This window comes from Eulemur rufifrons, chromosome 21, assembly GCF_041146395.1.
Source record: "Eulemur rufifrons isolate Redbay chromosome 21, OSU_ERuf_1, whole genome shotgun sequence".
NCBI classification, from domain to species: domain Eukaryota; kingdom Metazoa; phylum Chordata; class Mammalia; order Primates; family Lemuridae; genus Eulemur; species Eulemur rufifrons.
In genome coordinates this window covers 19,891,692-19,918,229 of record NC_091003.1, presented here as the reverse complement: position 1 = coordinate 19,918,229, position 26,538 = coordinate 19,891,692, and the positions used below count along the sequence as shown (strand labels likewise).

General features: G+C 51.1%; 1 protein-coding gene across 2 annotated transcripts in view; it reads right to left on the bottom strand.

The window, feature by feature from the left end:
• Positions 1-3,148: 3,148 nt before the first annotated feature.
• TPST2 (tyrosylprotein sulfotransferase 2) overlaps positions 3,149-26,538 on the bottom strand; it is a 47,823-nt gene continuing 24,433 nt past the window's right edge. Inside the window, exons 1-6 of one of the 2 annotated variants that reach the window (XM_069496995.1) lie at positions 18,198-18,216; positions 13,450-14,379; positions 10,882-11,080; positions 8,857-8,907; positions 5,542-5,590; positions 3,149-3,626 (exon numbers count right to left, since the gene is read on the bottom strand). In XM_069496995.1, coding sequence (XP_069353096.1) covers positions 5,549-5,590; positions 8,857-8,907; positions 10,882-11,080; positions 13,450-14,291 — 1,134 coding nt within the window. In that variant the 5' untranslated portion in view covers positions 14,292-14,379; positions 18,198-18,216 and the 3' untranslated portion in view covers positions 3,149-3,626; positions 5,542-5,548. Of the gene's footprint in view, positions 3,627-5,541; positions 5,591-8,856; positions 8,908-10,881; positions 11,081-13,449; positions 14,380-18,197; positions 18,217-26,538 lie in introns of those variants that run through there. The other variant, XM_069496994.1, reaches the window with a different exon arrangement.

Here is a 26,538-nt window from a genome sequence, read left to right as displayed (position 1 = left end):
AAACCCGCCCGGCTCACTCCAGCTAACTCCCAGAACCGAGAGATTGAACAACAGATTAAGTCACTCAGTTTGGGGCTGGTTGGTATGCAGCAGGAGACGAGTGGAACAATGAATGTGTGAGACACGATATCCTCTGCTACCCACTGGCTGGTGACCTGAGCTTCTGCGTTCATATTTTTATCAGCTGTCTATCCCTTCCTCTGAAAGAGTGGGGGGTTTACGTTTGGGCAGACACAGGTAAGAGATTTTTTTTTTTAATGGAAAATTGCCAAGCCCTTTGGAGGCCCTGATGGCTCAGCCAGCTTGGCAGCTGTTGATGAGGATGGAGATCTGTGTTCAGTCCATTTGGCACACATGCAGAAGACTGTCCCACGGCCACAGGCCATGACTACAGCCGCTGCCCTCAGATGGATACACATACATTCTGATGAGAGGACATGGATTGTTCATCACAACCCACCCCTTATTTCAGAATTGTAATAATAATCATTACAGCTACCACTTATTAAGCCTTCACCATGGGATATAAGCTTGCATTGCTTAGCTTCACTAAACTAGATAATGTGTTTGTTTATCTCATTGATTTCTCTTAACCATCCCAAGAGGTTAGTACAGTCCTTATCCATTTATCCCCGTTCTACAGAAGAGGAAAACTGAGGCTCAGAGAAGTAGAATCACTTGCTCGCGGTTACACAGTTGGTAAGTGGCAGAGCGAGGACGTGACTTTAGTTCTGACTCCAAAGCTGATTCTGTATTAAACTAGCACCCAAGTAACATACTGACTACACGTTTTCACCTGTGGCCAATTCAGGAATCCAGAGATGATGCCTGCTGCTCAAACTAGACAGCGGATGGGCAAGAGTATAGGGATGGCTGACTCGCTGCTCCAAGGCACCCCCAAGAAAGGCTCTGGAACAAGGCTCTGGTTTCACACTGAGGTCAAACTTCTGCCCAAATCAGGGTGCTATGGGTTGAACCTATCAAAAAAGTTAGCATGTATGCCTTTCGCCTCCGCACTTCTTCGCATTTTGCAGAGACGCATACAGCTGCAAGAGGTGTGCACAGGAACACCCACTGTAGCTTTGCTGGTAGTGGTGACAACTGGAAGTGGCCTAAGGGCCCAGCAAAAGTAGGATGCTCAAGAAAAGATGGTCTGCTCACTGCTGGTAGAAGGGGTGGTCACATCTGCATGTGTTTACATCGAAAACCCTCTGGGGGGCAAATTTGTTAAATTACATTTTAGAATAACCCATTCAGCATGGTATTGTTTTGTTTTGTTTTTGTTTTTGAGACAGGGTCTTACTCTGTCACCTGGATTAGAGTGCAGTGGCGTCATCGTAGCTCACTGCAACCTCAAATTCCTGGGCTCCAGCGATCCTCCTGCCTCAGTTTCCTGAGTAGCTGGGTCTGGTGCACACCATCACACCCAGCTAATTTGTTTTTTGGTTTTTGGAGAGACGGTGTCTCACTGTGTTGCTCAGGCTGGTCTCGACCTTCTGGCCTCAAGCAATCCTCCCACCTTGGCTTCCCAAAATGCTGGGATTATAGACATGAGCCACCATGCCCAGCCCAGAGTGGTATTTATTTATGCAGCTTTAAGAAATATTTAAGCATATATTTATATGAATGGAAATTTATAGGGAAAGTCTGGAAGCCTCTGTGCCAAACAGATAATGGTAGCATTCCCTTTAGGGAAGGAAGATGTTGGGAAGTACAAATCAGGCCTCTTGCATCTTACTATAAATTCTTCTGATTGTTTCATATTTTATAACACATTCACATACTCAAAATAAACATCTTTGCAGATCAAATCAGGGAAGGTGAAGTGGGAGGGGGATTCTGAGACTATTCTGTTTTTCAGGGGACAAGACCCAATGCCACTGCCTGGGGGGCTGGAAACAGAATCTGTTTCTTCCTTTCTCTCCTCACATTTCTTTTATGTTCTTTCCGTGCTTTCCCAGGCAGTTGTGTGACTCCCCAGGGTCTTTATGGATGGTCACACGACTTCTCATAAAAGGTGGAACTCCTAGAACCAAGACATCAATGTTTTGTTTTGTTTTGTTTTGGGATGGGGAGGGGGTGCACAGCTGTGACCAGATTCCCAAGGAAACAGCACCACCCTTAGCAAACTGAGCAGCAGGTTGACGAATGACCGCTGAAAGAATGAACAAAAGGGATCTCACTCCTTCCAAAGCCTAATGATATCCATTCCACTGCAGTCTTAAGTCGAGGAGAGACGAGAGCCGCCTTGTACTGATGGCTCATCGGGTCGCAAGCATCATTGCCAATGTCACCTATTAGTGGTTCCCAATAAACTTGTGAAGTTTTAACTTCCCCATTTCACAGATGAGAAGACGAAGTGTTCTAGGCCCTGTTGGTCCCTCAGCATTTGGAGACTGTGTGGCAAAGGGTTAACTCAGCAGGCTTACAGTGTCCAAACCTTGTATATTTCCAAGAAAGGACTGGTCTTCATGGGCTCCTGGAAGATAAACTCTAAGCCCTTGGAACATGCTCCCTAACAGGGTGTCTTTACATACCCAGGGGCTTGGGCCACACCAGGCCAGATAGTTTGTGCTAATAATGTGATGACCTATGGTGGAGGCCTTGGGCCACACTGTGTCATTCTGACCTCTGGAGGGGCTGCTGACTGAGTAACTAAGGTCAGTCATGTGGGTGCCCCATGCCTACGTGACTGACCTCCAAAAAAACCCTGGACAACAGGGCCGGGATGAGCTTCCTGGCTGGCAATACTATGTACGTGTCGTCACACACTGTTGCTGGGAGACTTAAGCACATCCGTAAGAGTCCACTGGGACAGGACAACTGGCAACTTGAGGCTGGTCTCCCCTGGACTCCGCTCTATGCACCTTTTTCTTTTGCTGATTTTATAACCTGTATCCTTTTGCCGTAATAAACCATTAACTGTGAGGATTGCAGCCCTTCTGAGTCCTTCTAGACATCACTGAAAATGAAGGTGGCCTTGGGGACTGCTGACACACTCAGCTGTGCCTTGCATGGACCCATATTCTCCAGCTTTTGCTTGTCACCACTCTACCTGGCAAAGTTCAATATGAAAAACAACCAAAAAACCCTATTCACACCAGGAAAGTAACGCAGAGACGAATGAGCCCCTGTTCACTTTATTCAAATTCACATATTTCTTTTCTCTGTGAAACTGAGTAGAGCTGAGGAGGAATCAAAGAAAGCCTCATATATTAAATTCTTAAATAGACTCTTTGAATTCAAAGTAAGGGTCAGCAGGAGAGGCACAGGTTGTGGGCCTTGTCCCAGCAAACAAAGCCACCGAGGCAGTCCTGCAAATTAAGGAGGATGGCAGATCCCATTTCTTAAAAAAAAAAAAGTTCTTGAGGGGAAAAATATAAAATACCTAAGTTTCAAAAGCTGGACTACTTCCATACTCTTTTCTCTCTACCCTAGACTGTCCACCGATAGAGAGTTTCAAGGTATGTTTTCAATGATTCAACCTTTGCAAACATATGCAAATACATTCCTCATTAGCAGTCCTGTTTTGGCAATTAATTGCAAGCAATATGCTTGGTTAGAGGTCCGATTTCCATTCGAATGCGGTTTCTTCTCTTCCTGGCAACAAAGCCATGTGCAGAGATCTGAAAGAGGGAGAAGGCTGCGTTAGGCCCGAGTAACAATTCTGAAATAGATCTTTTATATTTATACGTGTGATTGCAGAACGTATGGTCTTCATCCATTCCCATAAGCGCGTAAGGTTTTATGCGTGCATCCCAGATGGCCAGAGAGAATTTAAATTTAAAAATGTTTCTTGGGTTCTTACCCACATCTCAATTTGCATCCACTTGACCTCAAAGATATACTTTTCTTATTTATAAAGAGCAAATGGCCATGACTGTGTGAGAAATAACCAGTGAATGTTTGGAGGCGAGGGAAGGATTAGCACTTGTTCAAGGCCAAGTTTGTATCAGGGAGCAACGACACATTGACTGCCGAGCTAGAAAAAAACACTTTTTCCCTTGGGGCCACGGTGTTTTATTACGAAAATGGAATAGAAACTTTGAAAACAAAATGATCCTTTCTAATTTAATGAAAAATCTGTATTTTGTATTGTTTTCTGTGTGTGCAAGTTATATGCAACTTGAAAAATAGTTCACGTGGCTCCCAAGGTGAAGAGACGTGTGAGTTACATAGGCTTCACGAAGCCCCGGGCTCAAAACTAGTGTGAGTTAAATACAACTCACATGCAGTTAATGTGTTAAACAATAAAATGAGGCATAAATCTGCTTTTATCAACAAGAAGGATTCTACTAGAAAGCTAGCGAGGGGAATAGAGTTAGGGTGAAACAGAAACACGAGAAAGGCTGATTTCAAGGTGAGGGTTCTTTTTTCTCAGGAATTAAATAGAACTTTGGGATCTTAGTGCAAGTCAGGATGGGAACCCCGACAACGACAGGGTCCTAGCATTCCCCGGCTTGCAGGCTGGTGCAAAGTGAATTTAAAGCAAAAACTAAATATGCTGATTATTTCAAAAGAGATAAAGAAGCTAAAAATAAGAGTCCAGGCTAGAAGCTCAGTTTCAATAGAAAGAAAATAACAGAAAAAGTGCAAGTTTGGTTTTGCCCTTGAACCTGATCAGAGAGGCAGGGCACATAAGGAAGTGAGCTCACTCATGGAGCCTTAACTCCAGTGCCCAAGTCCACGCCACGGGCCCAGCACTCTACCGTTCCCAGGCATTCCCGCCTGGGCCAGCCCGCGCCATCTCATGGCCACCCCGGGAGGCGGGAACTGATGAATCTGCATCCTCCAGACGTGGAAAACGGAGGCTGAGAGATGTTAAACCTGGAGAGTTCTTAAATCTCTGAAGTCCAAAGTCTCTTTCCCTACCCCATAGGAAAATATGGATGGATAAACATCGACTTAAAATTGTTCACTAAAAGCAAACTCTGGGGGAAGATGACTTTTGGGGGGAAATTGTGCCACTTCGTGGCTATGCAGCCTCAGGCAAGTCAAAGCCTTTGTCTGTGCTGTGGTTTTCCCTTCTGTAAAATGGGAGAATTGTGTCACCTGCCCCCCAAGGACACTGAGGGTTACATGAGTAACAAACAAGGAGTACTTGGCCCAATGCGATGGAGGTTATTCTTAGAACAGAACCATTTGCAACTATTATTAGAACGTTAATTGCTTTGGGCCAAAGCTAATGCTATTTATAGAAGTCAGAGCGGCAGACAGCATTCTGTGCAAAAATGGTTCCAGAATCACTCCCCACCATAGCGGTCCTTCCTGCCCCCTCCCCAGTGCCAGGCAGACTTTTTTCTGGTTGGTTCTGCATCCATCCCGGCCACTGTCCTTGATCCAGAGCTAGGCAACTAAGCCTTGATTCTATAAATAGCTCCCCCGGCCTGTCGCCATGGAAACCTGATGGGGCTGAGGCAGCCCACCCCGGTGGACACTTGTCCCCAGGACACTTGCTCTGGAAGGGCAAGCCTTTCAGAAAATCGGCTCCTGGGCCTCGAAGCAGCAGGAGCCCCCAGTGAGGTCCACGGGCCTACGTACCTGGAAATCACGAGCTTCCTAAGGGGGAGGAGGTGCCGTTCCGGTTCACCTGCAGGAAGACGACACCAGAGGAAGGGGTCACAGCCAGCCAGCAGGGGATGCCTCGCTGCCCTGAGCTTCAGCCTCAGCATCCCTGCCTCATGCACACACCCATTCATCAATATTAACTGTGCACCTACTATGTGCCTGGTGCTGGGAAGTTGCCACAAGCATGACAGAGCCAGCCCTGTGCTCACAGAGCTTACATTCTAGCTGGGGAGAGAGCCTGCTCCCCATGGGCTGATACGAGTGACCGGTGTTGGCACTACTGCAGATCCCATGGTCAGGAGGGGACTCCACAAGGTGACATTTAAGCTGTGGTGTAATAAAAAATAGATATTTGGCCTTTGTCCTCAGGTCCTGGCACACAGCTCCTTAAAGCCCTTGGGATGTATGCTAGTGGCACTGGGGGTGGGAGGCCCGGATAGCTTGGGGATGGGGGAAGACCACGGCAGGATTAGAGGGTTGGAACTTTCAGCTACACCCTCAGCCTGCCAGGAGGAGCGAGGGGCTGGAGATCGAGCTAACCACCGAAGACTGATGATTTAGCCAATCACTCTCACAGAATGAGACTTCCATTAAAGCCTGAAAATGACAGGGTTTGAAGAGAGGGCTGGGGACCACACCGAGATGCTGGGAGCATGGCACACCCGGAGAGGGCATGGAAGCTTCGCGACCCATCCCCCACGCCTCACCCTATGCCTCTCTTCCCCTTGGTTTTTCCTAAGTTGTATTCTTTGGAATAAACAGGTCATCGTAAGTAAAGTGTTCTCCGGAGTCCTGTGAATTGTTCCAGTGAATTATCAAACTGGGGTGGGGAGACCTCCAAATCTGTAGTCGGCTGGGCAGAGGCACAGGTAGCCTGGGCCCCCCACTGCAGCCGGCATTTGAAGGGGAACGATCTTGCGGGGCTGAGCCCTTAACCTGTGGGGGCCGATGCTAACTCTGGGAGTCAGTGTCCGAATGGAATTGGGCTGCTGAGCATCCAGTTGGTGCTCGGATAATTAGAGAAACCGGTCGCTGGTGCTGGAAAACACTATAAGCCTGTAAACACTGTAGCTGAAGGATGAACACTAGGTCAGCCATGCAAAGATCTAGGTAGAAGAACATTCCTGGCAGAGGGAACAGCAAAGATCTGCAAGCGGGGAGGGTAGCTGGAACCTAGGAAGTATGTGTACATTTTTGCATCCATTGCAATTTTAATGGATGAGATACTTTGTTTGGTTCTCTTAATAGTTTTCCTCCTTTGAGTTTCACTGGCACCGTTTTGGATGGCTACCTAGTGTTTCACGGCATGCACGTGCTACTGTTTACTTAATGGCTTCTCTAAGACTGTTTCCAGGCATGTTTTTTTTGTTTTGTTTTTTTGTTTTTTTGAGACAGTGTCTTGCTCTGTCCCCCCAGCCAAGAGTGCACTGGCATGATCATAGCGCTCACTGCAACCTCAAACTTCTGGGTTCAAGAGATCCTCCTGCCTCAGCCTCCCTAGTAGCTGGGACTACAGGCACAAGCCACCATGCCTGGCTAATTTGTTTACATTTTGTAGAGATGGGGTCTTGCTATGTTGCTCAGGCTGGTCTTGAACTCCTGGTCTCAAGCGATCCTCCCACCTCAGCCTCCCAAAGTGTTGGGATTACATGTATAAGCCAGCAGCCACCACACCTGGCCTTTGCAATATCTGGAATAATGTCACATAGGATAACGGGACAGGTGAAGGTGCAAAGCAGGAGCTTGACACAATTTATTTGCAAGGCAGCCCTCCGGAGGGTAGGGGTGGCTCATGATGACAGATACACGCCATCCTTCACATTTTACTCCTAATAGCAGCAAAAACCAGTCCCAGTCCAGCCAAACATCCCGTGTGTGCTGTACCCGCGGGGCAGTGGAAACCGGTCCAACCCTTTTGTAAAACACTTGTGGATCAAGAATATTCAAAAGATCCGGACCTTTCCACCCACTGATTCCACTTCTTAAAAAACGTATTTTAAGGGAATGACTCAACAGAGCACCCTTACTCCACGGGAGAGAGGCAGAACCAGGACGCTGCGTACATGACGTCAGTGAGGATACTGCAAAAATTGCAAACGATCTTAGGGAGGCAGTTAGTGAATAGTGGCACATGCTGCACCCCACGGCACACTGCGTAGCCCGTGAAACCCCAAAGATGGAAAAATATTAAGAAAGCAAACAAAGCGGCTCATACAATGGAACTGCAATGCACACAAAAGCACACAGTCAGGTGAGCAAGAAAAGGCAACATGCAAAAATGAAGAGTTTCAGATGGTGGACAATTCCCCTCACCCCCACTTCTGTTTGCTGTTCTTGTGACATCATCTTTTTGGTTTAAAAAGTAATAGATTAGTGCTCACTTAAATCCTGGCCATATTTTTAGATACACAGTGGCCAGAGGGGGGTCTCTGATCCCATCACACACCCTCCCCCACACACCCCTCATTTGATAATTCACTAGAACGACTCACAGGACTTAGGAAAAACACTTCGTTTTGCAGAGTGAACCCCTCCCCAAACAACTGGGAAGTGCTGGAAAGCTGTGGTCCCTGGCTCTCCGACCTCACCAGTCTGATCACTAATGAGGACTGGGGACCGCCATAGGGTGGCCCACCCTTTATTCTGTCAAATTAAGCACATGTCCAGACTCATACTACTGTTAATCATTTTAGTGCCATCCCTTCATTTAAAAGGGGCACTTTCACACCAAAACGAGGCCAGCTACAATGTTGGTAAAGGGGCACCCCATGCCATGTGTCAAGGGCCACCCCTCTACCGACAATGACACGGCACAGGGACCACTGCTGTGGACACACAGGGGATGCCTGGGAGGCTGGGGGGGGGGCGTGGGAGGCGACGTACGTGGGCGTGCCAGAGTGTGTGTGTGTCCACATTCACACACATACAAGCATCACATGACCCTCGTGTTTCTAGTTTCTGGTACACTGATGAGAATTTTACACTGGGTTGTTGTTTAGAAACTGCTGCTTTAAATAAAACCGAATGTAAGGCTAGAGATAGAAAGCTCAAGCGGTAAGTCCCCATGAAGTCCCTCCAGCTGCATTCAAGCCAGAGGACACAGTGGCAGGCTTCTCCCGCAGAAGGCCCAGCGGGATCCGACGCTCAGAGACCCCGTGGCCCAACCGCCACCCCCCTTTTTAGGGCGGGCAAACTGCCAGCCAGAGTGGAGAAGCAAAGTGTCCAAGCGCACACAGCAAGCTGGTGCTACAGCCCGGGAAAAACAGGATTCTCCTTGGAGTTTCTAACCTGAAAATATCCTTTCAGACTGGCTGGTGTTTTGTAGTCCCCATTCAAGACCTGGGCAACAGAAAAGAAACACCAATGTTGTAGAAATGACTGAAAAATGAAATTTAGTTCATCTCAACACACACACCCATCCACACGTCCATCCCTCCAGCAAACACGCATCACGCTCTCATTCCAGGCATTATTCCAAGTACTTAGCGGTACGACGTTAAACAGAAAATCGAAATTCTTGTTCTCCTAGAGCTTCTATTCTAGAGAGGGCACCAGACAATACACGAGTGACGATAAACACAAATAAACAAGGACATATCAAACCATGGGAAGTGTTATGAAGAAAGTACCCCAGAGGGACTCTCAATGAATGAACGGATCTTCGAGGTGACACCAAAGCCCCTGGAAAGATCGAACTGGGTGTCTGGCACTTGCCAAGACTTGTGGAATCCCCCGGAGAGGAAACCTCGTTGGAAGAAAACTGGAAACATCTTCCGTGTTAAACAAACAGATGAAAAGGCTCTGAAAGAGTTGATCTTAACCACCAGTGCTCATTAGAGCTGTTTATAAAATATACAAAGTCAGGCCTTATTCTGGGAGCTTCTGACCCATAGTCTGGGACAAACCAGGGACTTCCACCTTTTAAACAGACCCCAGGGAGCCAGCGCTGGGCCCCTGGCTGAGCAGAGTGGGGTAAGGAGTCCCCACCCACGTACAGCGGTGGTCCCCATCCAGCCCCAGCTGCTGCTTCGGAGAAGCACCTGGAGGGGGCGGGGGCTGGGTTTCGAGGTCATTGCCATCTTCTTCTTTTTAATCCAGTTAATTAATTTTGTATTGTGATAACATATGTACAGAAAAATATATAAAACATGTAAGTAGCGTTTATAGATTAATAATGACTGTGACTACTAAGGAATAAAAATAATGTTTATAATAAAATAATAAAAATAAATCACGTCCAGGTTGCAAGCGTCTATGTTGTTAACATAGCCTGGGTATGTACATCGGATCTCTGAGTATTTCCATAAACAAACGTCCGCAAAATCAACTGGCGTCCCTGGAAAGAGGAACGCGTGAGACCCACGGGCAGGCTCACGCTTCAGTGACAGGGCGGGCCCTCAAGGCGCAGTGTTGGTACATTCTCTTTGTTGACAAGCGAGATGAGTGAGTGTCGGAGAGGCCCTGCAGACTCAGCACCAAAGGGAGCCTTCCTCCCTGAGCCGAGAAGAATTAAAGGAGAACTGAGAGAGGAATAACTTTGTTCCGCTGTGACTCAAGACAAGAACCGTTTCCTTTCTAAAATTGGCACGTGTTCAGAAAGGCTGAGCTGAGCTTAAATTAAGACTTTGCGTCCCAGTGATGTAAGGGCTAGGAGGGCTCTTCCTCGGGCCTGGATCCCATCGTCAAATATTTTAATTAAGCATAACGAAGTCAGAACACAGCACCCAAAGTCAACTAGAAGCTGTGACCACAATGCAGAAACAAGGCCATGAACTTGTTAACTGTTCTTTTACCCGGTGAGTATGAGCCTACTTTAACATTTCAAAAACATTTTGTTAAAAGTCATTTCCCCTGATGACCTTAACTAAGGAGAACTTAAACAGCAATTCAAACAACCCTAGGCTCACGTTTGTCTGAGAAATCAATGTTGAACCGTATGGGACAATACAGGGACCAATTATTTATTTATGTTCACTCTCAACGAAGACTTGCGGTGCTTTACAGATAAACAAACAAACAAATAGCCAGGGAAATAGTGGGAAAAAAGTAAATGAGAGCAGGGAATAAGATAAAATTAGTGCACAACTGGGCCTGCTGTTAAAGTATGAGACAGGCTACCAGCTGGCTTTGAGCTTCCTTGCACCCCAAGCAAAAATGGAAAGACATGCAGTCATACAATGCACAGTGTTCATCAGACAGAAACAAACCAGATGTTCAGGAATCAAGAGACTAAATGTTTTCTCAGGTAGCTGGAGCTTCCACTCCTGCCAAAGCCCTGAGAACACAATTCCCCGAGTACACACGCACACTCACCCGGTGTGTGTTGTTGAGGACGATGGGGTCGGGGTTGCCGTAGTTGGGTGGGTTTGCATAGGGGTCATAGCCGAGCCGAGCAAGCATGGGGGCGATCTGGGCCATGTCCCGCACCACGTCCCCAGGGATGTGGCCAATCCATTTGGTGAGTGCTTCCAGGTTCACAGGCTTGATGACCTGGTCCGTGGACCGCTCAATCCTGAGGAGAGAGGACAGGCTGGATGGCTCAGGGCAGACCCAGACAGAACCCGGGTGGGTTCCTGCTCAGCCACTCTGGGGCACCAGGAAAGGTCGGGGACACCTGGCCTCTGCCCAGCTCTGCCCCCATCACTTGTGAGACCGCAGCGGGTCATTTTGCCTCATCACACGTCCTCGGTACAATGGGGATAAGAGCATGTGGTGGGAAGTGACAAGAGGGTGCTAGCAGGACACACTGCTGGTGCATGAATTCTGCTTCCTGGACTCCTGTGACTTTGTAAAAAATAACTTTTAATGTGTATGACTAACATGAATTTTTTTTTTCCTTGGGGCAAAAAAAAACTACAAAACGTTAACGGTAATGCTAAAAGTCCCCGAGGTCACCACTGCGAGTCCATCAGCCTCCTCCAGGTACCCAGCCTTGGCATTCCGCAGTGCACTCTCTCGATCCTTTTCCTGTAAAGCGCTTACAGGCACTGAGTCCAGGCAGACTCAGGAGCCAGACTGCCTGGGTTCAAGTGCCAGCTGTACTAATATTGATTGGCTGTGTGACCTTGGGAGGGTTACTTCACCTCTCTGAGCCTCATTCTCCTCATGGATAAATGGGACTGATAATAGTACCTACCTCGTTGGGCTGTTCTGAAGAGTAAATGAGTTAACACAAAGTGGTTAGAGGAGCAGAGAGCACATTCCAAGCTCTCACTAAGGGTTAGCACATGCATGTACGCCTGCATGCACGCTCTCTCTCTCCCTGTCCCTCTCTCTCGCACACACGCTTTCAAATAAATATGTTACATGTATTGCCTACAACTTTTTTTCCCACTCAACCAAACCTCGTTCTTTTTTCCAGCTGCGTAGCATTCCTCTATAGCGTATTTTTCCAATCTCCTAAAGACGGACACTTAGGTTGTTTTCAACTTTTTGCTGTTAACAATAGAACCATCATCATCTTCCACGTGCTTCCTTGAACAGGCTTACCAGGCCACCTGAATGAATAGCTTACCGATTAGAATTCAGGGGTCTTATAGGATGGGGGCATGGGGAACCCCCAGGATTAAGGGCATATTTCTAGATGCTTCCATCCCAACTAAAAGAAGAGCTGGGGAAAGAGGAACAGGCACAAAAAGAGGTAGCAAAAGGGACAACATGGGTGGGCGTGAAGTGACGAGAACTGGGGAAGGAGAAAGGGTCTGGATTGGTGGGTAGAGCATGGATTTGGAATCCATGCACCCAGATTTAAACCTCACCTCTATCCTATGTGCTTGGCTTTGGCCAAAATCCTCGTGCCTCCAGGACTTGGTGGCACAGAAATGAAGGGGACGCATCCCAGAACATGAATGGGTGCAATGCTTGATACATGTCAATAAAACCAGAAATAACCGAAGTGCCTGGTAGGTAGGAGCCTGGCAGGGACTGGCCATGGGAGGGGACAGTCCTTTGGCTGGGCTCTCAGGGGTGCCGGGGCCTGGTGAGGGTGGGAACATGCAGAGACCACACACACTGTTCATGGGCTCTGGGGTTCCCAGTGGGAGGGCAGCTTCTCCAGAGAGGGCAGGCAGAGAACAAGGGACAGAGCGGGGCAGGGAGGGGAAATGAGAGGGAGGATGAGACATGGGGTCCTAGACATGGAGAGCCTAACAGCACATGCTCTGAAGTCCAACAGATCTGGGTTCGAATCCCAGCACCGTGCTTTGGTAGCTGTGTGACCTTAGGCCAGTAACCTCTCTTCTCTGAGATCTAGTTTTTTCATCTGTAAAATGGGGATAAGAGTAGTTCCTATGTCCTTGGGTTGCTGCGGGGATTAAAGGAGATAATATGTGTTGGGGGCTTAATGCAATACTCTCTATGTAGTAGGCACTCATTAAATGATAATGATGGAGAGGATAATGAGTATTCCAGTAAAAGCAGTAGCAACACTAAAATGATTAATAGTAGTAATAGCACCTAACATGTATTAACCTATTTGATGTTCACAGGTATCTATAAGGTAGCCTGATTATATCCCCAAGTTATAGGTGAGGTATTGAAAGCACAGAGAGGTTGAGTCACTCGCCCAGGGTCACACAGCTGGGAACTGGCAGAGCTGGGATTTGAACATAGTCTGGTTCCAGAATCTGTGCTCTTAACCTTTACCCACTATTGCCTTACTGCAAAACATACTCAAAGTTTGCCGATTCTCTCAGAAAAGAGAGGAATAATTGTTCTCCTACCGCCTCTCTCCCCTTTTTTTTTTTAATGAAACTGAGGCTCAGAGAGGTACAGTGACCTATCCAAAGCCACACAGCTTAGGAGGGGCAGAGCAGATCTTCCCACCTGGTACCACTGACTCCAAGGCCAAGGGTTTTGGTGGCAGGATGGGGCTCCACTCACTTGGACAGGGAGACGCCACCGGGCTTGCCAATGAGGTCCTCGTGGTGCAGAACGGCGTCACTCCAGTCGATGCCGAGGAAGTCGAGGATGAGCTTGAGGGAGCGGTGGGGGTGCAGCACCAGCTGCTCGTAGTACACAGGCAGGCACTTGTCCCTGCCCACCTCCATGCACTGGGCGTACATCACCTCGATGGCCTTGTTCCACTTGATGAGGCAGTCGCGGTAGCTGCTGAGGTCAAAGCCGGCGATGGTGACCTTGCGCGTGATCATGGAGTGCACGGAGGCCCGGCCGTCCCGCACCATCAGCAGGAACTTGGAGTTGGGGAACAGGCGCGACAGGTAGACCGAGGACTTGAGCGTGAAGGGGTCCTTGTTGCAGAGCACGCGCGCCGGCTCGCCGTGCTTGGCGATCACCTCCAGGATGAAGGCCTGCATGGCTGCGTCCAGCACCTCCTCCGTCACGCCCGCCTCCTCCAGCCGCACCTTCTCGCGGCCAGACTTGGACCAGGACTGGCGCATGGCCAGCACGCGCGGGATGATGCGCGTCTCCTCGCCGCAGCGCACCTCGGGGTGGGCGTCCAGCATGGCGCGCATCAGCGTGGTGCCACTGCGGGGCACGCCGCCCACGAAGATGAGCGGCATGGCCTTGCCGTAGCGGTACTCCACGTGGTCCGCCCCCTCCATCACCAGCTCCTCCTGCTCCCGCCGCATGGCCCGCCAGGGGCTGCGCCGGCCCGCCAGCACCGCCCGGCACTCCAGCGCCTGCTGCCCCAGCTGCACCGCCAGCACCAGGGCCAGGGCACAGCCGGCGGCCAGCAGCGCCCTGCGCACGGACAGCCGCATGCCGGGCCGGGGGTGGGGCAGGCCCGGCCTGGGGCCCGGACTCGGCGACTTCAGCGTCAGGCCAGCCAGCGGCCGGCCAGGCTCACATCTGGGGAGAGAGGGGTACAGGCACAGTCAGGCAGGGCTGCTTGGGGCCTTTACAGCACAGACCTGTGAGACAAAGTAGCGAACGTAAGAGCCCACGTAAGCTCATGCTGCTGGCCGGCAGAATGTCACAAAATCCCCTGCCCGCGGAACTGCAAAGCCCCCGACTGACTCAGTGACTGAGCGCAGCCTTCCAGAAGAATGCGCTGAAGACCACAGGCAGGAGCAAGCACAGGTTCCCACGTTTCTTGGTGAATCACTGCATTTTTAATAAAGATAAGTGCATGACCCCAGGCCTTGCTTCTTCCTGTAAGTAAAATAATGTCTGGCGGGATTAATGATTATGCCTCTGATCGGTAACCAGACGTAGTCTCACACCCAAACTTGGATGAGATTTCACTCTAAGGTACCTTCTGAGCACATTTAATGCAACTTCTGAGCACATGCAGAACCTCTGCTATCTGATATACAAGCTGTGGGTGAAACTGCTCTGGAGCAGTTTACAGGAACCTTCTGGAAGATTCTCCCAGGCTGCAATCCTCAGCGAGACTTTGAATAAAACTAACTTTAATTCTTTAAAAGCCTGATTTGTTTCTGTAGTTGACAAAACCCCGATGACAGCAAACGTGACACTGCAGACACAAATGGCAGAGCACATTCCATAGGCACTTGTCACGTGCCTGACACTTTGCCTCTCTTAGCTCACGGGATCCTCCGGCAGCCTTAGGGGTAGGCGCTAGTATCACCCCAAGGGACTCCAGACTTCGCCAGCCTGGATTCAGGACCTTGGCAGCTTCCTTGATCTCTCTGTGCCTCAGCTGTCTCATCTGATAAATGGAGACAGTCGTCATTATTACAAAACTTGCTATCCAAATGTGAAAAATCATCACCCACTGGAATGTCAGATTCCGGCCGCATGTCTGTTCCCGGAGTTTTCCCCGTGCAGTCTATGGCTGTATCCACGCCTCCTGGCGCAGTGCCTGCAACCTAGCAGTTGCTCAAGAAATATTTAAGCAATGCGCCTTGCTTGAATGAGCAGGGCCCGGGCAGAGTAAGTGCTAAGAAATCATCATTGTCGGGAAAGGAGGAGACCAAGCCACGGAGGGGTGGCTCATAGGTGCCCAGCTGGGAAGCAGTCATGGCAGGGGGGAGGGTCCAAGATTCGAACCCAGACCAGCCGGTTCTGGCACCGGCTGGGAATTATGGCCCCGTCTCCACAAGAAATTCTTTTTGGAAGATGGCTCAGCATATCCTCGTCTAGATTTCTTCCAGAATCATCACTCATTCATTTATTCTTCAGTAAATGTTTATTAAGCACTAAAAGGTGCCTGGCACTGTGCTCGGTGCTGGAAACAGGACAGTGGACAAGACGACCAGGATTCTCAGCTCAAGGAGCTTCGGGCCGGGCGCGGTGGCTCACGCCTGTAATCCTAGCACTCTGGGAGGCCGAGGTGGGCGGATCGTTTGAGCTCAGGAGTTCGAGACCAGCCTGAGCAAGAGCGAGACCCCATCTCTACTAAAAATAGAAAGAAATTATATGGACAGCTAAAAATATATATAGAAAAAATTAGCCGGGCATGGTGGCGCATGCCTGTAGTCCCAGCTACTCGGGAGGCTGAGGCAGGAGGATTGCTTGAAACCAGGAGTTTGAGGTTGCTGTGAGCTAGGCTGACGCCACAGCACTCACTCTAGCCTGGGCAACAAAGTGAGACTCTGTCTCAAAAAAAAAAAAAAAAAAAAAGGAGCTTCGGTCCCAGTGAGGGAAGCGAATAACACACAAGGTATGGACAGACGTGATAACTGCTTTCGAGGGAATCAACCAGACACTGTGAGAGCGGCCAGGGAAAGGAAGGGGAGGGGGGTCAGGGAGGGCCTCTTGGAGGAGGTGGCATCCAAGTCGAGACCGGGATAAGAAGGAGCCGGCCATGTGAAGATGTGTGGGAAGGGTGCTCCAGACAGAGGGAACAGAGAGTGCAAAGGGCCTCAGGTAGGAGAGGCTGTAAGGACCCGAGAGGAGGCTGCTGGAGCCAGAGGGGAGAGAGAAAGACAGGGGGTGGGGACACGCAGGTCCTCAAGGACAGGGTAAGAGCTAGGCTTACTCCACAGACAGCCCCTGAGGGCAGGGCCTGCAAGGGCAAGGATGGCGGCCGGGCAGCCAGCCAGGAGACTCCTGCCAGTGTCCTGGGGAGGCTCCTAGATGCTGGGCCTCTGGACATGACGGGGAACAAGGGGACAGGATGACATAGGAGGTGAATTACGACCCTGAGGATCAGACTGCAATGGCCACTCATCAGATGAAGGCTTGTTTTGAAAAGCAAGGGCCCACCCAGCCAGCCACTCCCTGCTTCTCGCCCTTCAAATGACAGACCTGCCCTCCTTCCCAGTTCACCCCCGAGGCCCCCAACTCTGCGAACTCAGCCCGGTGCAGGAGGCGCAGGCTCAGATGCTGCGTGGAGACTCACCCAACTCCAGACCGCCCTAGCCCTTCTCTGCCTCCCCCTGCTGTGTCCCTGACGCTTAGTCTCCCTGTCTGCCCTCCTGCCTCTTTCCAGAATCAAAGTGAAGGGTCTGGGTCTCTGGGCATTCAAGGTGGGCCTGGACTTGAAGCCCAGCTCTGCCACGTCCTGGCTGCGTGAGCTTCGTCAAGCCCCCCCCTTAGACAGAGGCTAAAATTCTGCCAGTTAATCTGATTTCAGTGTCGATGGCCCTCGAGTCTGTTGGGGTTGGTGACAGAGATACCCAAAACCAAGGAGAAAGGCCTAGAAGAAGGGCTAGACCAGAATAGGGAGAATGTTATTGAATCGTCGGTTTTGCTTAAATACTCATCATTCATTTGGCTTTAGCGGTTCAAGTTCAGCAAAGCTCCTGAGTTTTGTGCTTTTACATGTGGCACGCTCGCTCTGTGAAAGCCTTTTCCACACCTCATCCGAGCTCAGAGAGATGAAGCAACTTGCCCAAGGCTGCACAGCCGGAGTGGCAGGCCTTGACTGGACCAGACCGAGGCTGAGCTGTGCTCCAGAAGGTAACGTACAAAGCGGGCAGGTCAGATGTGAGCAGAGGACAGCAAAGACCTGGAAGATGGCTTGAGAAGAGAAAGCAGGGTGACTCGGCAGACAGAGCACAGCTGGGAACTCACAAAGCAGAAGGCAGCTTCCTGGTCACCCCCTACTATAGGACCCGGCCCAGGGACCTGGGCCTGCCCGGCACCCCCGCCACCCTGCCGGACCCTGGCAAGGGAAGTGTGCAGTGAGGATGGTGGGTGAGGGCTTCCAACTTCGAGTTCTGCAGGTTCAAATCCCACTTCTGCCCCTTGCCAGCTGGTGACTTGGAAGAAGGACTTCACCTCTCTGAGCCTCCATTTTATTCTCCCCCCAAAAAGGAAAAATAATAATCTTTTCTCATGGAAGCTAACAGGAGGGTCAAGGAACTCTTGTGTGAGGGGCCGAGCAAGCCCACCAAAAACACTGGCATCGCGAGATGGGACACGAGAGGGCTTGGGTTCTGGCTGTGCCTTGAATCTGCGCCATGAGGCTGGGCAAGTCCGCTGTCTGGTTTGGAACTCAGCCCTCTCCACCCTGTCACCAGGAGCAGCACCTTCCTACGAGACAAGGAAGAGCAGACCCCTGCTCTCTCTATGCTGCTGGGATCTGGCTTCTGCTAGCACCGATCTCCAACCCGCTGGCTGAATAGGAAGAAGGAATCCAACCAGGGGAGGTTGCTTAGCTGCTCCATAACGGAGGCTGGGGACACAGAGGTGACCCTGCCGAGGGCTGCCTCTGGGAGAGCCATGAGGGACCTGGGGGGCCTTCTGGATGCACTTACCTCCCCGGGACACTCTCATCTCGGGGCTGCAGCCCTTGTACCTGCTCACCAAGCCTGTCTGCGGGCAGAGCCCTAGGGAGGCAAAGGACATACTGCATCAAGCATGGGTGCCCTGGACAGGGGCTGGGCCCCCTCAGAGAGGCAGAGAGGTTTCAGGCTTCCAAGGGCACTGGACAGTGACAGCTGGGGGAAGAGCTTCAGAGCCGCTCTGGAGATGCTGCAGCTAGGGTATGAACTTGCCTGTTCCTGCAAGGAATGAGCCAGCTCATTTCTCAGGCAGAGTGTTGTGAGCTGAGAGTCTGAGCGAAGGTACTGCTGCCTTAGGGAGCCCTTGGGTCTCTGCCAACAAGGCCTCTCCCTTTCTCTTAGCCTGGGGACCTTGGACTTCAGGAAAAGCAAATATAATAATATACAACCACTACCACCACTACATCACTATCACCATACTGCTGGGTATGGTTGATCAGGCTGCGCACTGTACAACCCCAAAGGGTACCATATACCCACCTACAATGAACATGGTGCCCCCTGGAGTTGCAGAATGTCCTGCCACCATCACCTAACACTGATCAAAGGCAAGTACCTGGTGTCATTTAAACCCCATTAAGAGGAAAGAATAATGATCTGGATTTTACAGATGAGAAAACATGACAACAAGAGGAAGAGTAACTGACAGAACCAGTTTCACCATCTACATACATGAGACTCCAGTGCCCAGCTGTTAACCACCACGGTACAAGAATGAGGCCGTGTCCATGCAGAGGCCTGGGATGCAGCCAGAACCAGGCTAAAGTGGAACCAAGGGGATTTTTGTAGCTTGGGGGCAGGACGTATATATCTCAATACTGTGTCCTTACCATTCAGGGTGTGGAGGACTTTTAGTCCAATTCTTATCTGTCCCCATTTGACAGATGGGACAATTGAGGCCCACAAGGAGAAACCATTTTAGAGACTCACACTGAGTGTGAGCCTCAACTTCCCTCCTCTCAGTCTTGTTTCAGGAGGTGGGGAGGGTTCGCTCACTCCTCACCTCTGTGCGGTCTTTTCTATTCCGGAAATATCAGCCCGACTAGGACATCGAAACCCAGATGGAGAAGGGGTCCCAGGTGCAGCCACAGTAACCAGCCCCCCCCCCAGCCCCAAGCTACAGAACACTCGGGCTGGCACTCCCCGGGCACGGGAGGCCAGCGACGTCAGCCCTGCCCTCTTGGAACAAATAAAACCAATTAGGGACCAGGCACTCAAAGCTCTTCCGGAGGCAGCATGGCTTGGGCCCAGCTGCCCTCAGGCGGTCCTTGAAATGCCAGCGAGCCCAAGAGGCCTGCCAGCCGGCGGCTCCCACGCCCGCGAGCCCAGCCATCCCCCCCCCCAGAAAACACAGGCCCTTTCAGAGCGAAGGGACGGGGCTGCCAGGGCCGCCAGTCTCGCAGAGCTGCGTGGCCAACCTGCAGCCACCAGCTGCACACACGCAGACACTGAAATTCAACTTGAGCAACATCCAATAAAATTCAAAATTCAGCTTCTCGTTGCCACTGGCCACATTGTAAGTGACCAGCGGCCGCATGTGGCCGGCGGCTACCGTACTGGACGGCGCAGATCTGGCCTGGGGTGGGCAAGCTGTGGCCCTCGGCCAAATCCCACCCACGGCCTGTCTTTCTGTGGCCCTTGAGCCCAGAATGGTTTGTGCATTTTCTCAAGGAAAGAGAGGAGGGGAGGAGGAAGGGGTGAGAGAGGGGAGGCGGCAACGACGACAAAAACCATACTTGCGCCACAGAACCTGAAACATTTACGCGCTGCACGTTTACAGAAATTTGCCGATCTCTGTTCCCGTCACTGCAGAACATTCTACTGGACAGCGGTGATTAGAGGGCAAATGAGAGGGAGGGGTGGGGGTCGAGGGGCCCTCCTTTTCTTGTAAGAAGAACATCAGTAACGGTGGCTAGCATTTATTAAGCACCACTGTGTATTTGGCACCAAACCAAGGGCTTTCCATGCACTGCCTCGTTTTGCCCACATCTCAGCCCAGTGGTGGCGGTGAGGGTCGCCACGCTCCCCACCTTATTTGGGTGTAGGGTGAGCCTCATGTTGTTGGCCTCCCAAGCCCCAGGAGTGCCAGGATGGAGTATTCTGTAGCTTGGGGGTACAAAGCAGAATCACCAACTCAGCCAAGCCAACCGGCAAACAGAAACCACAGGTAAGAAAAAAGACAAGAAGAAAATGGACTCAGAATACTACCAGGGGTGATACCTAGGTGGTGGGTGATATATAAAATACAAATAAATTTTTAGAGATAGAGTCTCTCTCTCGCGCGCGCGCTCTCTCTGTTGCCTGGGCTACAGTGCAGTGATGCGATCTTAGCTCACTGCAGCCTCGAACTCCTGGGCTCAAGTGCCCCTCCCTGCCTCAGCCTCCCAAGTACTTGGGATTACAGGAGTAAGCCACTGCGCTCATATTGTCTTTCTATAAGATAAAATAATAAAATGATTATTTTTTTAATTGTATGCCAGGATAGTATTGTCCCAGACTGCTTGGGTTCAAATCCCGGCTACACCAGCTACTAGTTGTGTGACCTTGACATGTCACTTAACCCCTGTGAGCCTCAGTTTCCTCATCTGTAAAATGGAGCTGATGATACAGATTGAGTATCCCTAATCTGAAAATCCAAAATCCGAAATGTTCCAAATCCAACACTTTTTGAGCGCCAACATGACACTCGCAGGAAATGCTCACCGGAACATTTTAGGTTAGGAATGCTGAACTGGTAAGTATAATAGAATGCAAAAATTCCAAAATCCAAAAAAATCTGAAATTCGCACCACTTGTGGTCACAAGCGTTTCAGATAAAGGGATACTCGACCTGTAGTACTTCCTAGGAGGGTACTTGAACTTGTCTAGCGCAAACGAGCAACCAGCCTCATAGGAGTGCTGGGAGGTACAGATAAGTTAGGACGTGTTAGAACAGCGCTTGGCCCACAGCCAGTGCTATCTGTGTTGGTGCTTGTTCTTAGCAGAGCCTTCTAAGGTGGGGAATCTCTTCTTTTCTTTCTTTCTTTTTGAGACAGACTCTCACTCTGTTGCCCTGGGTAGGGTGCAGTGGCATCACTGTAGCTCACAGCAACCTCAAACTCCTGGGCTCAAGCAATCCTACTGCCTCAGCCTCCCAGAGTAGCTGGGACTACTGACACGAGCCATGACACCCAGCTAATTTTTCTATTTTTTAGTAGAGATGAGGTCTCGCTCTTGCTCGGGCTGGTCTCGAACTCCTGAGCTCAAGTGATCCTCCTGCCTTGGCCTCCCAGAGTGCTAGGATCACAGGAGTGAGCCACCGCGCCTGCCCGAGGTGGGGATTTTTATCCCTACTTGATAAAGTGAGGAAATTGAAGCTCCAGGAGATGAAGTAATGAACATAAGCCACACAACCAGTAAGAGGAAAAGCCAGTTTCCCAACATGGCTGTGTCCCCAAGATGCCATGCTTGACAAGGCTCCTAAGACAGGGGCAGTGGGCAGTACGACATGATGGGAGGGGACTTCACTCCGTCTTTCTGTTGACTCATCAGCTACCCTGAAGGGAGGGAAGGAGAGAGGGCTGCTCAACCTAAGAGATCCCCTTAAGTCCAGAATCATTCATTCCACCAATGTTTACTGAACACCTACTATGTGCCGGGTGTGGCTCAAGATACTGGGATCTGTCACGGGCGACAGACAAAGGTCCCTGCCTTCATGGAGCTGACACTCTCGTGGGGAACAAAGAAACTGGCATGTGAGACAATGACACCATCGATAAATGCTCAGAAAGAAATGCCCACAGGGAGAGGTGCAGACATTCCACAGGGGTTACAGAAGGGGGTGACATTAGCCCTGAGACCACACTGATTTGGGTTCAGATCTACATGACCTTATTCTAAATCAGCATCATTTCCCCAAGCTCAGCAGATCACGAGGTTCCCAAGAACAACGCGGTGTGGGGGGGGGCGGGGATCTGGAGGCACACAGAGCCGGCTCAGGAGCCACGTCACTGCACTTACAGAGTGGCCTCGGAGGGGGGCTCAGTGCCCACGTGCCCACGCTCAGCCATCAGCCCTGCAATCCCTCCCCGTGGGAACCGGCTCTCAAACATTCCATTGCCGCGGTTACTGCCCACCCTGCCGGGCCACACTGACCACACCACCTCCTGCCCGCCATACCCCAGCCCTCCAAGAGCTGGAGAGAGAGGGCAGCTAGCTCTCTCGGGCCAGGGCCCTGGGAATCGGAGACCCCCGACCCACTCCGGAGGGAAGCCAGCCAAGAAACGCCTGCCAGATTCCGGTGGGATGAGAGGAAGAGAAAACTAATTCTGAGGTTTCGATGGCTGCTTGAGCATTAAAAAGCACGCAGACTGGTTCAAGAGGGAAGAAGAGCAGGCAGGCTAGCATTCGGCCTGAAAAATATTAGCTCATACTCATTGAGCACTTATTCTATACCAGGTACTGAGCTAAAGGTTTTACACAGACCGTTGCATTTTGTCCTCACAACACCCCCCCATGACCCCATCTGACTATCCCTTATTAACCACCCACTGACTGGGGCTCAGAGAGGTAAGGTGACCTGCCCAAGGCCACACAGTAGGTAGGCAGGGGAGCCAGGATGAAACCCCAAGTCTCTCTCTGTCTCTCTCTCTCTCTCTGTCTCCAAAGCCCCTGCTCCTAAATCTGGGATCTCCTCCCTGACTTGTTTTGCATTTTTTACCTAAAACCACCAAAGCAGGGCCCACCCTTGGAGGCCCAGTTCAGCACTCTGTGAGGCACGAGCTGGGCTGGGGACCGATGAGGCCAGGAGGTCACATCCCTGCTCCCCTACTCAGAGCCGTGTGCTGGGTCACACTGGGACAGCTCTCTGAGCCTCAGTGTTCTCATCTGAGAAATGGAAATAACACCTGGAACGGAGTGTCACAGGGAATTGGGTAACTTCCATCGAGCCTGGCACAGAGTCAACCTGCAAAAAATGTAAGCGTTGATTATGCATGTCACGATCGCTGTTATTCCGGCACAGGGACAAAGGCAGGAAGGAACGTAAACAAACCGAGGAACTGGTGTCCCGCGGGGTGCTCGGGCCTGAGTGCCTTCTTCGCCGGGATCTGTTTCCCAGCCTCGTGACGACCTGTTTTATCATCTCTGTCAGGGATCCGCAGGGCTCCTCCGCAAAGGGCCATGAGGCCAACGTTTCTGGCTCTGCGGGCCCTGCGGTCTCTGTCGCAGCTCCTCAACTCTACAGTCACAGCGCACACAGCCACGGATGACACACGTGAACGCACGTGGCCGTGTGCCAGCAGCACTACTTACAGACACAGCCGGTGAGCTGGAGCTGTCCCCTGGGCCACCGTCTGCCAACCCCCTGGGTCCGTACCATGCAGGAAAGGCTCGTGTGCCCCGTGCACCCAGGGCAAGCCCACGAACGCAAATGCAGCGAGCCGGGGGACAAGCCGGCGCGTGTTGAGGTCCTTGGCCCCATTTCAGAAGGGAGGACCTGGGTGGCCCGCCTGCGGTGAGTAAGAGAAAAACATCCAATTTCCGAAAACAACTAGCTGATTTTACGAAGAGGAAGAAGAAAAAGCAGGACACACGTGAGTAGGGAATCAGCTAGCATCCTGCCTGTTGCCAAGGAAGGACTTAAGGAGAGAGACTTGCGTGGACGCCTGGCGGTTGTATACACAGGCGTCCTTCAGTGTCTGTGGGGGGCTGGTCCTAGGACCATCCACAGACATCAAATCCATGGATGCTCAAGTCCCTTATATAAAATGTCATAGTATTTGCATAGAACCTACGCACATCCGCCCGTACACTTTAAATCATCCCTAGATCACTTTAGACTACCTAATGCAATGTAAATGCTGCGTAAATGGCTGTTATACCGTATTATGTAGCGTATAATGACGAGAAAAAAAGTCTGTATATGATCAGTACAGACGCAACCGTCTACTTCTTTTTTCCCAAATATTCTCGATCTTGGTTGGTTGGATCCACAGACGTGGACCCCACAAAGAGCCAATTGTACATTTTGGCTCTAAACGACAACCCTGGAAGGTAGGCACTATCACTGGTCCCATTTTACAGAAGGGTAAACTGAGGCTCAGAGAGAAGAAGGGTTTTAGGTGCATAGATGGTAACTGGCTGAGCCCACACTGGAACCCAGGTCTGTGTGATGCTGGAACCCAAGCTCTTTCCCACCCCATTCAGTACACAGGTGGCGAAGCTGTCTGCCCCGGGTCAGACTCCTGGCCCATCTCCCAGCCTTGCCCCCCACCCGGTACAGCCCCTGCCCTGGGCTTCCTGTGCAGAAACACAGGGCCCCTGCCTGATAAGCAAGGCGAACAGGAAACAGCCGGGTGACTTGCGGGGGGGCTGGGCTTCCTTCCCCACCCCCCTGCCCCCCGCAATGGGATCCTGCCTCCACTCCTCTGCCCAGAAGCCATCGGAGGCGGGGGACCGAGCACGGGAACAGGAATTCCGCACACCTGCATCTGAGCGCCAGTTCTGCTGACTGCGAGCAATGCAGCCTTTATGCAACTTCTTTGTGCCTCAGTTTCCTCATCTGTGAGATGGAGATGCTATTAGTACTTGTGAGGATTAAGTAAATAAGCTGATATAAAGCCCTCAAAACACAGCTTTGTTACGATATCACTGTTATTCCTTCCGTTTAGGGTGGGTTCTTAAACTCTGGGGTGCTTCTGAATAGCCTGAAATGGTTAAAAGGCAGATAGATTCCCGGGGCCCGCCCCCAAATATCCTGACTTGGAAGATATGAGGTGGGGCCTGGGGATCGGCATTGTAACCAGTGCTGCCGTGAAATACCACTTAGGTCACCGAACTCGGCGCTCGAGGGCCATTTACTGGCCGCCCACTGGGGCCAGGCACGGGGAACGCAATGGTCACAGAGCGTGGGGGCCGGGAGTGCCGCCCCAAAGTTGGACGGATCCAGCGTGCCACCTTGGCTCGGCCACTCATCAGCTGTGTGACCTTGAGCCGGTGACTTCTCGTCTCTGAGCCTCCCTCACCTCATCTCCAAAATCAGTTTGAAACCGGCACCCACCTACCTCATCGAGCTGTCACGAGGCTGGCACAGAGCGCGGGCTCGGTGACACTGGCCACAGTCACGGACGATTATTTATTAGGACAGACGCAGTCCTGCTCGTAAGGAGCGTCCCGGCCATCAGGAGGGCAGACAAGCAACACAGTGGGGTGGACGCAGAGACGGGGGTGTGGGCGACTGTGGTCCACTCGCAGGGCACGCGAGACCTGGCGCCACATCCCGTCCAGAATACCCAATGACAGTGGACAGACACACACGGACGTACACGCCACCGCTGACCCCCCATGGCAGCCCCGTGGGGGAGAAGGCACCTCTCTGACCAGGTCACGGACAAGAGATCCAGAGCAGGGAAGCAACACCAGGACTCGAACGCAGGTCCAACGGGTTCTTCCACCTTCTTTGGTGGGTCCCTTTGGCCACCCGGTGAAACCCGTGGACCTCTTCCCAAAATAATGCTTGTAAATGGAGTAAGATAAAATACACAGGATGAAAAGGAAACCGATATAGTAAAATCTGGCTAAGAACACGACAAATGCTATGATGTAGTCACGTATATGCTCCTTTTAATAAAGCAAGATAGGGTCAGGTGTGGTGGCTCACGCCTGTAATCCTAACACTTTGGGAGGCTGAGGCAGGAGGATCGCTTGAGGCCAGGAGCTTGAGACCAGCCCGAACAGTAAGGCGAGACCCCCATCTCTACAATAGATAGAAAAATTAGCTGGGTGTGGTGGTGTGCACCTGTAGTCCCAGCTACTCGGGAGGCTGAGGCAGGAGGATCACTTGAGTCCAGGAGTTTGAGGTTGCTGTGAGCTATGATCACACCACTGCACTCCAGCCTAGGGGACAGAGTGAGACCCTGTCTCAAAAACAAACAAAGAAAAAAATGTAGGCATTTTGAGCTGGCACTGAGTTCAGACAAACAAACAAAAAGCAAGAGAGCCTGTCTCAGGGTGGGCCTCACTGGTCACATCTGTCAAATGGAGCAATGCTGTTGAGAGGATGAAGGGACAGGGTGGCTGGTGAGAGCTTGGCCCACCCTACAGAGGACAAAAGGCTTGCCTGGCAGTGGCAGGACTGGGTGAGGCGTTGTCCTCGAGCACAAAACTCAAGGGGGTGCCAAAAAAACGCAGTCACCAAAATCCATACTGTTTTAATGTGACATTTTCTAGATCAATGGAAAAATCCATGCTGAACAAAAAAAAGAAAAATCAAATTTTTAAACAGACAGGACAAATAATGGTGCTGTGCCAAGCTGTCCTGGAGTCTGACACAGAA